This window comes from Coregonus lavaretus, assembly GCF_964263955.1.
Source record: "Coregonus lavaretus genome assembly, chromosome: 37".
Lineage (NCBI taxonomy): Eukaryota > Metazoa > Chordata > Actinopteri > Salmoniformes > Salmonidae > Coregonus > Coregonus lavaretus.
Window position 1 is genome coordinate 33,838,163 of NC_140024.1, and position 14,025 is coordinate 33,852,187.

Genomic DNA, 14,025 nt, shown 5'->3' on the forward strand with positions numbered 1-14,025 from the left:
GGAAGGAGGAAGAAAAAAATAAACAACTTGTAACCAAAGATTGTCTATAAACGTCCTCTCTGTTGTAACAAAATAATGGCACGTTGTTCAGCTCTTAACTGTAAGAATAGCACAGATAGATATGAGAAGGGTAAACTTAAAACCCAAAAATTTACGTTTCACAGGTAAGGCTTGCAGCATTTGACTACTACCAACACTAACAACGTAGCTAGCTAAGCGTAAGAAACCATAGCCAACAAGTTAGCTATGTTGAGCTACGCTAAGAGATTTCCAGTCATTTCGATTTTTATAGAATGTGGCATATTATACCTTAATATACCAAACTAGCTAAACGTTATTACTCAATTGTTTATTTAACTAACGTTAGCAATGTGTTTTGTCTTAACAGGCTAACGTTAGTAAAACAAGCGTATCGTAATGTCAAAGTTACGTTAGTCTGGGAATCTGTTCAATGATGGTATTTTCAATTGGGCTATTGTTATTAAGGCTACAACAACTGTCTTTCTCTCTATCTTAACCTAAATCTAAGGTTGTATTACTCCATTGTTTACATATAACGATGTAAACAACACACAGCTTCAAAATACAGTATGTTTAAAACTATCATCTGATGTCATGGACTGTCAGCCCTTGGATCTAGGCTGGATTCTAGACAGAGCCCTGTCTAAGGCTGGGTTACATTTCCCCTATAGCCCCAGCTCTCAGCTGTATACCAAAACAAGTGGCAAGGACCCCGTTTTTTTATTAATTTTTTAATCTCTGAATTAGCTTTAAAAAAAATAGCTAATGTTCTTCCTCTGTAGTTTATATTGATGTTTATTAGCTAAATTGTTACTTTTTGCTCAATTTCTGTCTTTCAACTTTTTCTCATGCCAACAGTTTTCCACTGGGTGACCCCAAAAGACTAAAAGAGTGGGTGCATCAAATGAGATGGAAAGCCTGGAAGCCAACCAGAAACTCCAAACTGTGTTTAGAGCATTTCGAAGAGAAATACCTGACAACATCCAAAACTGGGCGTGGTGTTCGTTTACGTCCTGATGCCATTCCATCTATATTTTCCTTTCCTAGTCAGTTCCAAAAAAATGTATTTTGTGAATTGATGCAGGTGTGTTTTTTTCTGTTAAGCTATTGACTGGGTCTTTTTCAAAATGGTTATTATTTTGATACATATGAGAAATTATTGAATCATGCTTTGGAATTGTTGGTTTGAACTGGTTTGAACTTTTCAGCAACGCGTTTTATTGTTGAGTTCTTGTTGTTTCAGAAAACAGCTGGAACTAGGAAAAGCGTAACCCTGGTGAGACATTTAAAAACCTAATTGTCCTACTGTCCTACTTTTCCTGTAAACTGTACTACTAGTTTATTTGGATTGTTTTTAAATATATGACTAGGATGCAAATCTTTCACAAATGAAATGAACTATGTATTAACCTCTACTTAGCAGGGGTTAGCAGACAAGGACATGAACAACTGGATGTAAATGAGAAAGGAACTTTTCAAATAAGGACTGAAAAGATGGAGGATATAATATGGATGTTGGAAACAAAGTGGTGGTGAAGGAAGATATTGATGTTGGAGTTTAAAAAAGGGTCCTAGGGGAAGAAGTACATGTTGTATTTGTATTTGCTCTGATGACCCTTGTCCTAAAAAACGGAATAAAGTGTATAAAGGATTTTTTGTGTGTTTCTCAATTGAATAAAAACTGTTCCTGTGTTTCTGAATAAAATTAAAACAGTTTTTGTTTTCCCCCTCGTCCAGGCGGCGGAGTTAATACTTATTCGTTTGCCTCCCACCACCAATGAGGCAGAGAAGAAGAATATGACGAAAGTGCAGGAAGTGGTTAGCTAGCTAAGAAGAGTCAGTCAAGAAAACCGATGTACTTTCAAAGCTAAGGTAAGCATTAACACGCATATTGTCAAATATTCCAACCCCATCGACTAATACATGAATCATGCATAAATGTGGTTGTTGCAGTGTTTAGTTTTGTTAGCTTTTTGAAATGTAATCTCAAGATCTTCGTAGGGTTACAGTTCCGTGTCAGCATCGTCGCTAACGTAACGATGGCCAGCTAACTTGTGCCATGACTGTGATTATGACTTGCTTTTGAACTTGTCTTCTCATATTTGAGCTTCTGATATTAAACAGCTAGCCACTTATGTTACCACGAGGTCAGACGGGTTTTGTTTACAGATGTTGACATACTGTCTGAAATATTGCCTATCCATCTACTTTGCTTGAAATGCATGAGGAACTTAGATTGCCCCGCCCATAACGGACCTGACGAGCTAGCAGCTCGCTAGGTAATTTATAGCCCTATATAGGTAAATTACTGTAGTTTCAGACTGTATCCACCATGTCAACTGGCTAACGCAAAGGCATTGAATTGAAGATGTTAGCTTGGTGTTGTCTCCTTTGTGGCTTTTCCCTACCTGTGGTCCCCTGAGTCATGTACAGTCATTATGAAGTTTCTCATCTCGGGCTGATCTCAGAACAGAGCTCAGGAGACAGTTGAGGCCAAGTGGAACTGATGACACACATTTCAAGAAGAAGGAAACATTCAATCGTCTGAGAGAGAAACATAGCCCAGTGATTTCCACAGAAGGCATATTGTTCTGTGTAATAAAACCATTTGTGAAGAATTGTGGAGGGGTAATGGTCATTGCTCTCGCTCGTATCTCATTTTTCTCCACTTTTCTCTCCTCCTTGTGTAGATGTCCTGCTTCGAGAGCGAGAAGAGCAGCCTGGAGAATGATGAAGCGTGTTGTGGTGGGGCGGCCGCGTCACAGCTGTCCAACTGTGCGCTGGCCATGCTGGAGAAAGAGGGCAGCGACTCGGCGCTGAGCCCCACGGAGAGTACACCCACCAGCCTACAGGGCGGCGCCCCACTGCAAGGCTACGACGTGGAGTTCGACCCTCCGCTGGAGAGCAAGTACGAGTGCCCCATCTGCCTCATGGCCCTGAGGGCGGCCGTGCAGACGCCGTGCGGTCATCGCTTCTGCCGCAGCTGCATCGAGAAGTCCATCCGGTAAGCCTGACTGGTACCCGTACTTCCATGATAATGATATATTTAAATGTTAGTTGTCTAACTTGCTGATCCTACTTTGGAAAATACCCTCCAGGATTTCAAAACAATGTTTGCTTAGTCCTTTACCCCTGCACACGGTTATCTCTGCATGTTTGTCAACATTTCGGTTGTTTAGGACAATGAGGACAGAGAACTGAACTATGGGGCTTTTTACTCCCAGCTCCACAAATGAGAGACGCAGGGGTTAAAGTTTATTTATTTAATTAATCAACATCAATATTACAGCAGTGCAACATCCATGTAAATGTGCCGGGGTTAGCCAAGAGCTATCAGTCGCGGAGCCAGATTTCCGTCATATGGATGACGCATTATGTTTATTTTCGCTTTAAAAACCCTCCAGGCCACAGTTGAACATCTAAAACTAGATAGAACGTATGTAGAAATGACAATGGACCTATATCTTCATATAAATTGCCTTTTTTTGGCCCGCAAATCGATTTTGACAAACAAATTGGTCATAAAAAGATCTGTGCAGTTTTCCCGCCGGTCAGAGATCGACTCAAGTTTCACTGAAGATTTTGCTTTAACTCCTGGAGACGTCATAGTCGTGTGCTTGTCAATATTCAACTCTCAAATGATTTTATGTCTGCCACCAGATAAGATGGGCAATGAAGGTGATTGTATAATGCAGAACATCTCTATACATCATGTAGCTATGCAGTTCAATAGCCACAACAGCTGGGATTATCGATGACTGTCAATCATTCAGTGATGGGTGGGCAATGAGCCTCTTGAGATGTTGACTTACTGGGTAAATGATTGGCCATATTCTGGAGGATTTGGAGGCCATACTTCCCTCCATCACTACCTCCACTTCCCCACCATTACAGTACCAAGGTAACATGTTTGTTGCTGCACTGTTGTGATGTTTGGAATCTGTTTATCCTTGGCGCTCGTTACTGAATTTGCTGAATGACGCGTATTTCTATGTCCCTTTTGACAAGATGATGATGATGACTACATGTACAGAGTACAGTTTCTTCAAATAGTCTGAATAGTCCTCAAAGAAGAATAATGGTAGTAAGTGATCTCAAAAAGGAGCCTTCTCATTGGACAAGTTAAGGTAGTAGGGCCTACCTCCATTTTAAAATAGTTTAACCTGTTGATTAATGAACGCAACCCTGCTCCCAAGAACCATACTGATCTCTCTCTCTATTTTTTCTTTTTCCTTTTCACTTTACATTTCTTTTATTTTCTATTCTTTCCTTTTTATTTCTTTTCTTTTATCTTTTCTTTTCTTTTCTTTTTCTTTTCCCCCTAGTGATACAGGGCAGAGGTGTCCAGTGGATAACGAGGTACTACGGGAAGACCAGCTGTTCCCAGATAACTTTGCCAAGCGGGAGATACTCTCCCTAACGGTCCGCTGCACCAACGTAGGCTGCACTGACAAAATGGAGCTTCGCCGCCTGGATGTACGCCTCATTCCCCACAGACAATGGCTGACACCTTAGTTCACATCAGTTCAACCGCGTTGCGATGTTGAAACCAAATGATTAACTCACTCTGCCATCTCACCCTGCCAGGGCCATGTTACGAAGTGTGAGTTTGCCACCGTGCCGTGCCCGCTGTGCCAGGACGCGGTGTGGAAGAGCAAGCTGGAGGAGCACCAAAGCCAACACTGCCAGCGGAGACCTGTGTCCTGTCCCGACTGTGTGGAGAGCTTTGTTTACGAGGACAGCAAGGTAAGCATCACTAACTCATTCATGCTGAGTGCACTATCCTGAATAAGTAAATATTAATTGTATTTGTATTTATTATGGATCCCCATTAGTTCCTGCCAAGGCAGCAGCTACTCTTCCTGGGGTCCAGCAACATTAAGGCAGTTATGCATTTAAAAAACATTACAATACATTCCTAACAGATTTCACAACATATTAAGTGTGTGTCCTCAGGCCACTACTCTACTACCACATATCTATAACACAAAATCCATGTGTACATGTGTGTATAGTGCGTATGTTAGCGTGTGTTTGTATGCATGTGTCTATGTTTGTGTTGCTTCACAGTCCCCACTGTTCCATAAGGTGTATTTTTATTTGTTTTTTAAATCAAATTTTACTGCTTGCATGTGTTACTTGATGTGGAATAGCGTTCCATGTAGTCATGGCTCTATGTAGTACTGTGCGCCTCCCATAGTCTGTTCTTGACTTGAGGACTGTGAAGAGACCTCTAGTGGCATGTCTTGTGGGGTATGCATGGGTGTCCGAGCTGTGTGCCAGTAGTTCAAACAGACAGCTCGGTGCATTCAACATGTCAATACCTCTCATAAATACAAGTAGTGATGAAGTCAATCTCTCCTCCACTTTGAGCCAGGAAGATTGACATGCATATTATTAATGTTAGCTCTCTGTGTACATCCAAGGGCCAGCCGTGCTGCCCTGTTCTGAGCCAATTGCAATTTTCCTAAGTCCCTCTTTGTGGCACCTGACCACACGACTGAACAGTAGTCCAGGTGTGACAAAACTGTAGGACCTGCCTTGTTGGTAGTGCTGTTAAGAATGCATAGCAGCGCTTTATTATAGACAGACTTCTCCCCATCCTAGGTACTGTTGTATCAATATGCTTTGACCATGACAGTTTACAATCCAGGGTTACTCCAAGCAATTTAGTCTCCTCAACTTGCTCAATTTCCACATTATTCATTACAAGATTTAGTTGAGGTTTAGGGTTTAGTAAATGATTTGTCCCAAATACAATGCTTTTAGATTTTTTAAAAATATTTAGGACTAACTTATTCCTTGCCACCCATTCTGAAACTAACTGCAGCTCTTTGTTAAGTGTTGCAGTCATTTCAGTCGCTGTAGTAGCTGACATGTATAGTGTTGAGTCATCCGCATACATAGACACACTGGCTTTACTCAAAGCCAGTGGCATGTTGTTAGTAAAGATTGAAAAAAGTAAGGGGCCTAGACAGCTACCCTGGGGAATTCCTGATTCTACCTGGATTGTGTTTGAGAGGCTTCCATTAAAGAACACCCTCTGTGTTCTGTTAGACAGGTAACTCTTTATCCACAATATAGCAGGGGGTGTAAAGCCATAAAACATACGTTTTTCCAGCAACAGACTATGATCGATAATGTCAAAAGCCGCACTGAAGTCTAACAAAACAGCCCCCACAATCTTTTTATAATTTATCTCAGCCAATCATCAGTCATTTGTGTCAGTGCTGTGCTTGTTGAATGTCTTTCCCTGTAAGCGTGCTGAAAGTCTATAAAATAGCATTTTATCTGGTCAAACACAATTCTTCCCAAAGGTTTACTAAGGGTGGATAACAGGCTGATTGGTCGGCTATTTGAGCCAGATAAGGGGACTTTACTATTCTTAGGTAGGGGAATACCTTTTGCTTCCCTCCAGGCCTGAGGGCACACACTTTCTAGTAGGCTTAAATTGAATATATGGCAAATAGGAGTGGCAATATCGTCCGCTATTATCCTCAGTAATTTTCCATCCAAGTTGTCAGACCCCAGTGGTTTGTCATTGTTGCACGACAATAAAACTTTTTTCACCTCTTCCACACTTACTTTACGGAATTCAAAATTACAATGTTTGTCTTTCATAATTTGGTCAGATATACTTGGCTGTGTAGTGTCAGCGTTTTGTTGCTGGCATGTCATGCCTAAGTTTGCTAATCTTGCCAATTAAATCATCATTAAAGTAGTGGGCAATATCAGTTGGTTTTGTGATGAATGAGCCATCTGATTCAATGAATGATGGAGCTGAGTTTGCCTTCTTGCCCAACATTTCATTTAAGGTGCTCCAAAGCTTTTTACTATCATTCTTTGTCATTTATCTTTGTTTCATAGCGTAGTTTCTTATTTTTATTCAGTTTAGTCACATGATTTGTCAATTTGCAGTACGTTTGCCAATCGGTTGAACAGCCAGACATATTTGCCATCTCTTTTGCCTCATCCCTCTCAACCATACAATTCTTCAATTCCTCATCAACCCATGGGGATTTAACTGTTTTTACAGGTTTGAATAACGGTTGCACCGCCTCAGTTAGCTTAGCTAGCAGCACTTTAAAAGAAAATGTGTGTAAAGTGTCCATGTTCTCAGTCAGTAAGAAACTGTATTCATTCTCCATTTGAGCTCCCCTTTAATGTTCACTGAAAATAGTGGATAGACTGTCATTGCTGAAGGCGGTCATGTGACAGCTTTTTTGAACATGTTTGTTTTTGTTGTGTCCTCAGCTTCATGAGTCGCTGTGTCCCTTTGCCAACGTGGTTTGTCAGTACTGCGGTATGGAGCTCATCAGAGACCAGGTGGGTGTGGTGACCTGACGGCTGCCATTTAGATTTAGCTAATGACCAAACCTATGATATGATGGTGGTGTAAAGCAGGAGTCCTGATTACTAAACCTATGATATGATGGTGTAAAGCAGGAGTCCTGATGACTAAACCTATGATGGTGGTGTAGAGCAGGAGTCCTGATGACTAAACCTATGATGGTGGTGTAAAGCAGGAGTCCTGATGACTAAACCTATGATGGTGGTGTAAAGCAGGAGTCCTGATGACTAAACCTATGATATGATGGTGTAAAGCAGGAGTCCTGATGACTAAACCTATGATGGTGGTGTAGAGCAGGAGTCCTGATGACTAAACCTATGATATGATGGTGGTGTAGAGCAGGACTCCTTATTACTAAATCTATGATATGATGGTGGTGTAGAGCAGGAGTCCTGATTACTAAACCTATGATGGTGGTGTAAAGCAGGAGTCCTGATGACTAAACCTATGATATGATGGTGGTGTAGAGCAGGAGTCCTGATGACTAAACCTATGATATGATGGTGGTGTAGAGCAGGAGTCCTTATTACTAAATCAATGAGATGATGGTGGTGTAGAGCAGGAGTCCTGATTACTAAACCTATGATGGTGGTGTAAAGCAGGAGTCCTGATTACTAAACCTATGATGGTGGTGTAAAGCAGGAGTCCTGATTACTAAACCTATGGTGGTGGTGTAAAGCAGGAGTCCTGATTACTAAACCTATGGTGGTGTAAAGCAGGAGTCCTGATTACTAAACCTATTGTGGTGTAAAGCAGGAGTCCTGATTACTAAACCTATGGTGGTGTAAAGCAGGAGTCCTGATTACTAAACCTATGGTGGTGGTGTAAAGCAGGAGTCCTGATTACTAAACATAGTGGTGGTGTAAAGCAGGAGTCCTGATAACTAAACCTATGGTGGTGGTGTAAAGCAGGAGTCCTGATTACTAAACCTATGTTGGTGGTGTAGAGCAGGAGTCTACAACGTGTGGCTCATGGGCAAATTTTTGGTCCAATTCACAACCGCTTGCGGCCTACACAAACCTATGTTTAACTCAATCGTTTGTGAATGGTTGTGGACTGCAAAACTTTGCTGGGCGGCAATGCCTACCTTTCCTCTGAAAAAGTATCTCTTTGTAACAAGCTTCTACACAGGGCAAGCGATGTAGGATCTGACTTAGTGGTGGAGTAACTTTGGCCTGCTTTTGTTTCAGTTGGAGTCTCACTATGACACAGAGTGTCCAAAGGCTCCGATCGCCTGTACCTTCAGCACTTTTGGATGTCGAGAGATGGTAGGTCACTGAGGTTGAGTAAACTTCAACACTTTCTGAGTAATTTACCTCCGATGTTTTGTGACTACTTTGCCTTGTCCAAAAGAGATACCCAAGATCCACTTTTCGTGGCCTCTGGCAGGACTAGGTAGAGTTTCCACGACATTGTCTACTCCCATTCATCTGATACTTTCAGATCTAACAAAAGAGGGTTTTTAGACCGGACAAGGCTACCATTTCCAACTTTGGTTCAACACAGTGGCTCTTTAAAGTATTTTATGTGCTATTTCAGATGCAACGCAATGACTTGGCCCAGCACATGCAGGAGTTCACTCAGATGCACATGCGCTGCATGGCTGAGTACCTGCACAGCCACAGTCTTACCGGGTACACCCAGCCACCTTCTTCTGAGGACAGAGGGGCTGCCGCTGCGGAGCTGGGGGCACGCGTTGGCGCTAGCGGCGGTGGCGCCCCCTGCCAGTGCTGCGGGGAACTGCAGACCATGCGGGAGACCACCCAGCAGCTGGAGGGCCGACTGGTGCGGCAGGACCACCAGCTACGTGAGCTGAGCGTTCAGGTGGAACAGAGATACAAATTAATTATTTCTCATTGATGACGTTGAATTCCCTTGTTTTGGGTAAATGCGTCTACAACTAAAGGACCATTTGTTTTGTATGACCATTATCCCCCAGGCAGGCCTGGTGGCGGAGCTGCGTCGTAAGGTCACCTCGCTGGAGGAGAACCTAAAGGAGCTGGAGGCCAAGCAGTGCCAAGGCGTGTACGTGTGGCCCCTGGAGGGCTTCTCGGCCTACCTGCGCACCCAGGCTGCCGGACAGCCCGTTGTGGTGCACAGCCCAGGCTTCTACACGGGCCGGCCGGGCTACAAGCTGTGCCTGCGCCTCCACCTCCAAACGCCCTCGGCCCAACGCTGCTCCAACTACATCTCACTTTTTGTTCACACCATGCAGGGTGAATTTGATGGGCAGCTGCCGTGGCCCTTCCAAGGCACCATCCGGCTGGCCGTGCTGGACCAGGGGCCTGAGGCCCAGCACCATGTGGAGGTGATGGAGACCAAGCCCGACCTGCAGGCCTTCCAGAGGCCCACCATCCAGAGGAACCCCAAGGGCTTTGGCTACGTCACTTTTCTGCACTTGGTCCAGCTGCAGCAGCGGGGGTTTGTGCACGATGACACGCTGCTGGTGCGCTGCGAGGTGACGCCGCGCTTCGACAGCGCCCTAAGGCGCGAGGGGGCGGCCATGCAGCCCAGAGGGCCCGAGGCCTCGCTGTGAGGACCCTTTATTTAACGTTCAAGCGACGAGGTCAATCGCCACCAACATTATCAGTACAAAGTATCAGTTTGCCATTTTCTTGAGTTCTTGTATCGCACAGACTCATTGCATTGGGTTCAGTCATGACCAACATCATGGGAAAGTGTACTGCTCTGTTGTGGGTTTCATTTCCAACTCCAAAAGGCTTTTCTTTGCTGTAGTTTTTGAGAGTGATGGACTGGATGTTGGTGCAACAAGTCGAGAGCTTGGGACTATAAGGTTCTATCTGCATTTCTGTCAAAATGTAGTTATTGACATAGCCTTGTTCTGCTCAATGTTCTCTCCCTGTATAGTACTCTAAATACCCCCAATTCATGTTGTTGACTTCAAAAGAATACAAGATAAAAATGTCTGACACCATTCAAACCAATGAGGGTTCAGAACTTTAAAGCCAATGATCTCACAATCATATATTTGCAGATAAGAACCTTCTAGTCCGAAGCTGTCAGTGTTCCATTACTTATCCAGCAATGCGTCGCAGGCTACTGTACTGCTCAAAATAGATAGGATTTCAAAATGGGTTATGATGCCTCCAAAATGGGTTATGATGCCTACATGGTGTCAGTGCATCATGCTTTGTAGCGGAGACCGGCAAAGTAAACTGTAATAACATGTTATGTCAAGCTCAAAGTCATGTTTATGACAATTTTATGTTGGCATTATAGAAGCCAATTCAAATAAGATGTTACCAGAAGTGTATCTCTTTTGTGGGAGATTAGGAAGGGGACAGAGAGATGTATGACAGAGAGATACTCAATCAATCCCTTTAGCGCTTTTTACAAAATACAGCGAGGACTTGGGGCAGGACCATCTGTAAGCAGGAGATGACCAGAAGCAGAACTACCCATCAACTTATTGTTGTATGGATGACGAGAGTCTGGATCATTGGCTTTTCACTGGTCATCTGGTTGGAGGACCATACAAGGAAGTTGGGGCAACATCCCAACATGTGCCTTAATGCACAGCTCTTTTGTCTAGGAAGATGTGGGAAGATGTGGCATCCCTTAAGACCTCTTCTGGAGGAGAGTTTTCCTGAACAATGGCTGTGAGTTAGGACATACAATAAGCAGTTACATATGAATGAGTTGTTATACACAGTGGTGGAAAGTACTTATGTAAGAGTACTTGAAAGTACTACTGAAGTAGTGTTTGGGGAGTATCTGTACTTGACTATTTATATTTTTAACAACTTTTTACTTTTACTCCACTACATTCCTAAAGAAAACAATGTACTTTTTACTCCATACATTTCCCCTGACACCCAAACGTACTCCCTACATTTGGAATGCTCAGGCAGGACAGCAATATGGTCCAATCATGCACCTATCATTTTTTTAAACCTTTATTTTAACAGGGAAAATATTGAGACCTAGATCTCTTTTCCAAATGTGCCCTGTATAATACAATACAAATATACACATTATATTAAAATACAAAACACAGTCATGTTAAGCACTAATAAAACATTACAAATCACCCAGAAAAACTGTTACCTTCCTCAACAAGTAAGTCCCCAATCAATACGTTAAATGTATTTGCAGTCGCTAGAGCGCGATGAGCCAAACAAAGCCCCCCTGGCTGTAACCCAGACGACACTGGGCCGATTGTGTCACCTGGGATCGAACCCAGGTCTGTGGTGACGCCTCAAGCACTGTGACGCAGCGCCTCAGACCGCTGCGCCACTCGGGAGGCCCTGGCAATGATCCGTTTCAGTTAATACTAGAATATCCGGATTCGCCTGCATAGCCCAGATCTTTGATGTAATCCAGTTTAGGAACTAAGCTCCTAACGTTCAGATGCATCAACCCAAGTCCTTTGCGATTTTTTTTAAGTCACACGGATACTCAAACTCAAATAAGCTACATTCAATTGGCGGTTGCAGGCCCTGTCTGATGGTTGGTATTGATATAGTTGGTATGGCTGTAAGACTGCATAGAACTGCACCATTTTGTCTATCCCTATTAGTAATCGAGGAAGGAGTAGAAATTGGATGTAACGCGTTGTCATCCCTACTGCCTCTGATCTGGTGGACTCACTAAACACAAATACTTTGTTTGTAAATTATGTCTGAGTGTTGGAGTGTGCCCGTCTGTCTGTAAATGAAAAAAAAAAAACATGAAAATGGTGCCGTCTGCTTTGCTTAATATAAGACATTTGATGTATAGCATTTACTTTTTTATTTTTACTCAAGTATCACAGTTGAGTACTTTTTCCACCACTGTATTTAAGTACATTTAAAACCAGATACTTTTAGACTTTAACTCAAGTTGTATTGTACTTGTTGACTTCCACTTTTACTTGAGTCATTTTCTATTAAGCTATCTTTACTTTTACTCAAGTATGACAATTGAGTACTTTTTCCACCACTGGGTATACATGAGGCCTTCATAACACATTTATGAAACCAGTCATGACACCTTCATGAATGTTGCAGTATCATTTATAACACATTTCTTCAACGTCATTCATAAGGGGCCTACGGTGTATCCCCCACTTAGCATACTCTTTCCATAGGATACTGAACCAATGGAACCAAAGTCACTGGTACCGAGGAATAACTATGCTTTGCTTTGTGTATTGCTCAGCAGGAAAAAAGTTACTTTTGTCAACAAGTGGCCTGATTCCATTCCTAATAATTAACATCCATCCAGTCCATTCATACCCAAAAATGGAAGTCAACCAGTGCCCAGAGAGAGGACGGAGGGAGTTATCCGTTTGGAATCAGACCAATGCCTTCTGTTGCCAAGCAAGACTCAAGACTGTCTAGCAGAGTCATAATAAGAAATGTTCTTCCTGTGTCTGTGGCGTTCTTAGCAGAGCAGTGGAGATAGGAAATGTTCTTCCTGTGTCTGTGGCGTTCTTAGCAGAGCAGTGGAGATAAGAAATGTTCTTCCTGTGTCTGTGGCGTTCTTAGCAGAGCAGTGGAGATAAGAAATGTTCTTCCTGTGTCTGTGGCGTTCTTAGCAGAGCAGTGGAGATAAGAAATGTTCTTCCTGTGTCTGTGGCGTTCTTAGCAGAGCAGTGGAGATAAATGTTCTTCCTGTGTCTGTGGCTTTATTTTGTGGCCTTACATCACTGGATGAAGATTGTTGACTGTACCGCATCATAGCTACAATTGACAATCGGATGAGGCTATGGAGACATCCTCACTCACCAGAATGGATAACTTACTCTCAAATGTTAAATCCCACTGGACTTTTGATTGTTTCTTGTGGAATAAGTAGAATATATTTGTGTGGACATATATGCCTTACTGTATTGTTTTGTTTGAAATCAATTAAAAAAGCTGCAAATCCGTCTCTGCAGTCTGCATAGATCTATCATCTACAGTGCCTTCAGAAAGTATTCATACCCCTTGACTTCTTCCACATTTTGTTGTGTTACATCCTGAATTCAAAATGGATTAAGTAGATTTTTTATCTCACACACAATACCACATAATGAAAAAGTTTTTTCCAAATGTATTGCAAATTAAATACAGAAATATCTCATTTACATAAGTAGTCACACCCCTGAGTCAATACTTTATAGAAGCACCTTTGGCAGTGATTACAGCTGAGTCTTTCTGGGTAAGTCTCTAAGATCTTTCCACTCCTGGATTGTGCAACATTTGCCCATGTATTATTTTCAACATTCTTCAAGCTCTGTCAAATTGATTGATCATTGCTAGACAAACATTTTCAGGTCTTGCCATAGATTTTCAAGTAGATTTAAGTCAAAACTGTAACTTGGCCACTCAGGAACATTCAATGTCTTCTTGGTAAGCAACTCCAGTGTAGATTTTGCCTTGTGTTTTAGGTTATTGTCCTGATGAAAGAGGAATTCATCTCCCAGTATCTGATGGAAAGCAGACTGAACCAGGTTTTCCTCTAGGATTTTGCCTGTGCTTACTTCAATTCCATTTATTTTTATCCTGAAAAACTCCCCAGTCCTTAACGATTACAAGCATACCCATAACATGATGCAGCCACCACTGTGCTTGAAAATATGGAGAGTGGTACTCAGTAATGTGTTGTATTGGATTTGCCCAAAACATAACACTTTGTATTCAGGAAAAAAAAAGTTAATTGCTTTGCCA

At 42.4% G+C, this 14,025-nt stretch overlaps 1 protein-coding gene across 5 annotated transcripts; it reads left to right on the forward strand.

Moving 5' to 3' along the window:
• The first annotated feature begins 10 nt into the window (after nt 1–10).
• LOC311111885 (TNF receptor-associated factor 6-like) lies at nt 11–13,244 on the forward strand. Of its 5 annotated transcripts, none has more exons than XM_084154796.1 (11): nt 11–164; nt 880–1,105; nt 1,265–1,297; nt 1,442–1,893; nt 2,712–3,025; nt 4,347–4,497; nt 4,609–4,767; nt 7,276–7,347; nt 8,563–8,640; nt 8,912–9,196; nt 9,312–13,244. In XM_084154796.1, exons 5-11 carry the CDS (start codon nt 2,712–2,714, stop codon nt 9,906–9,908), a joined length of 1,656 nt encoding a protein of 551 aa, XP_084010922.1. In that variant the 5' UTR covers nt 11–164; nt 880–1,105; nt 1,265–1,297; nt 1,442–1,893; the 3' UTR covers nt 9,909–13,244. The 5 variants fall into 5 exon arrangements, with proteins under 5 accessions (XP_084010922.1, XP_084010923.1, XP_084010924.1 ...); XM_084154797.1 differs by having other exon boundaries at nt 1,445–1,893; XM_084154798.1 differs by having other exon boundaries at nt 1,759–1,893.
• Nucleotides 13,245–14,025: the final 781 nt, after the last annotated feature.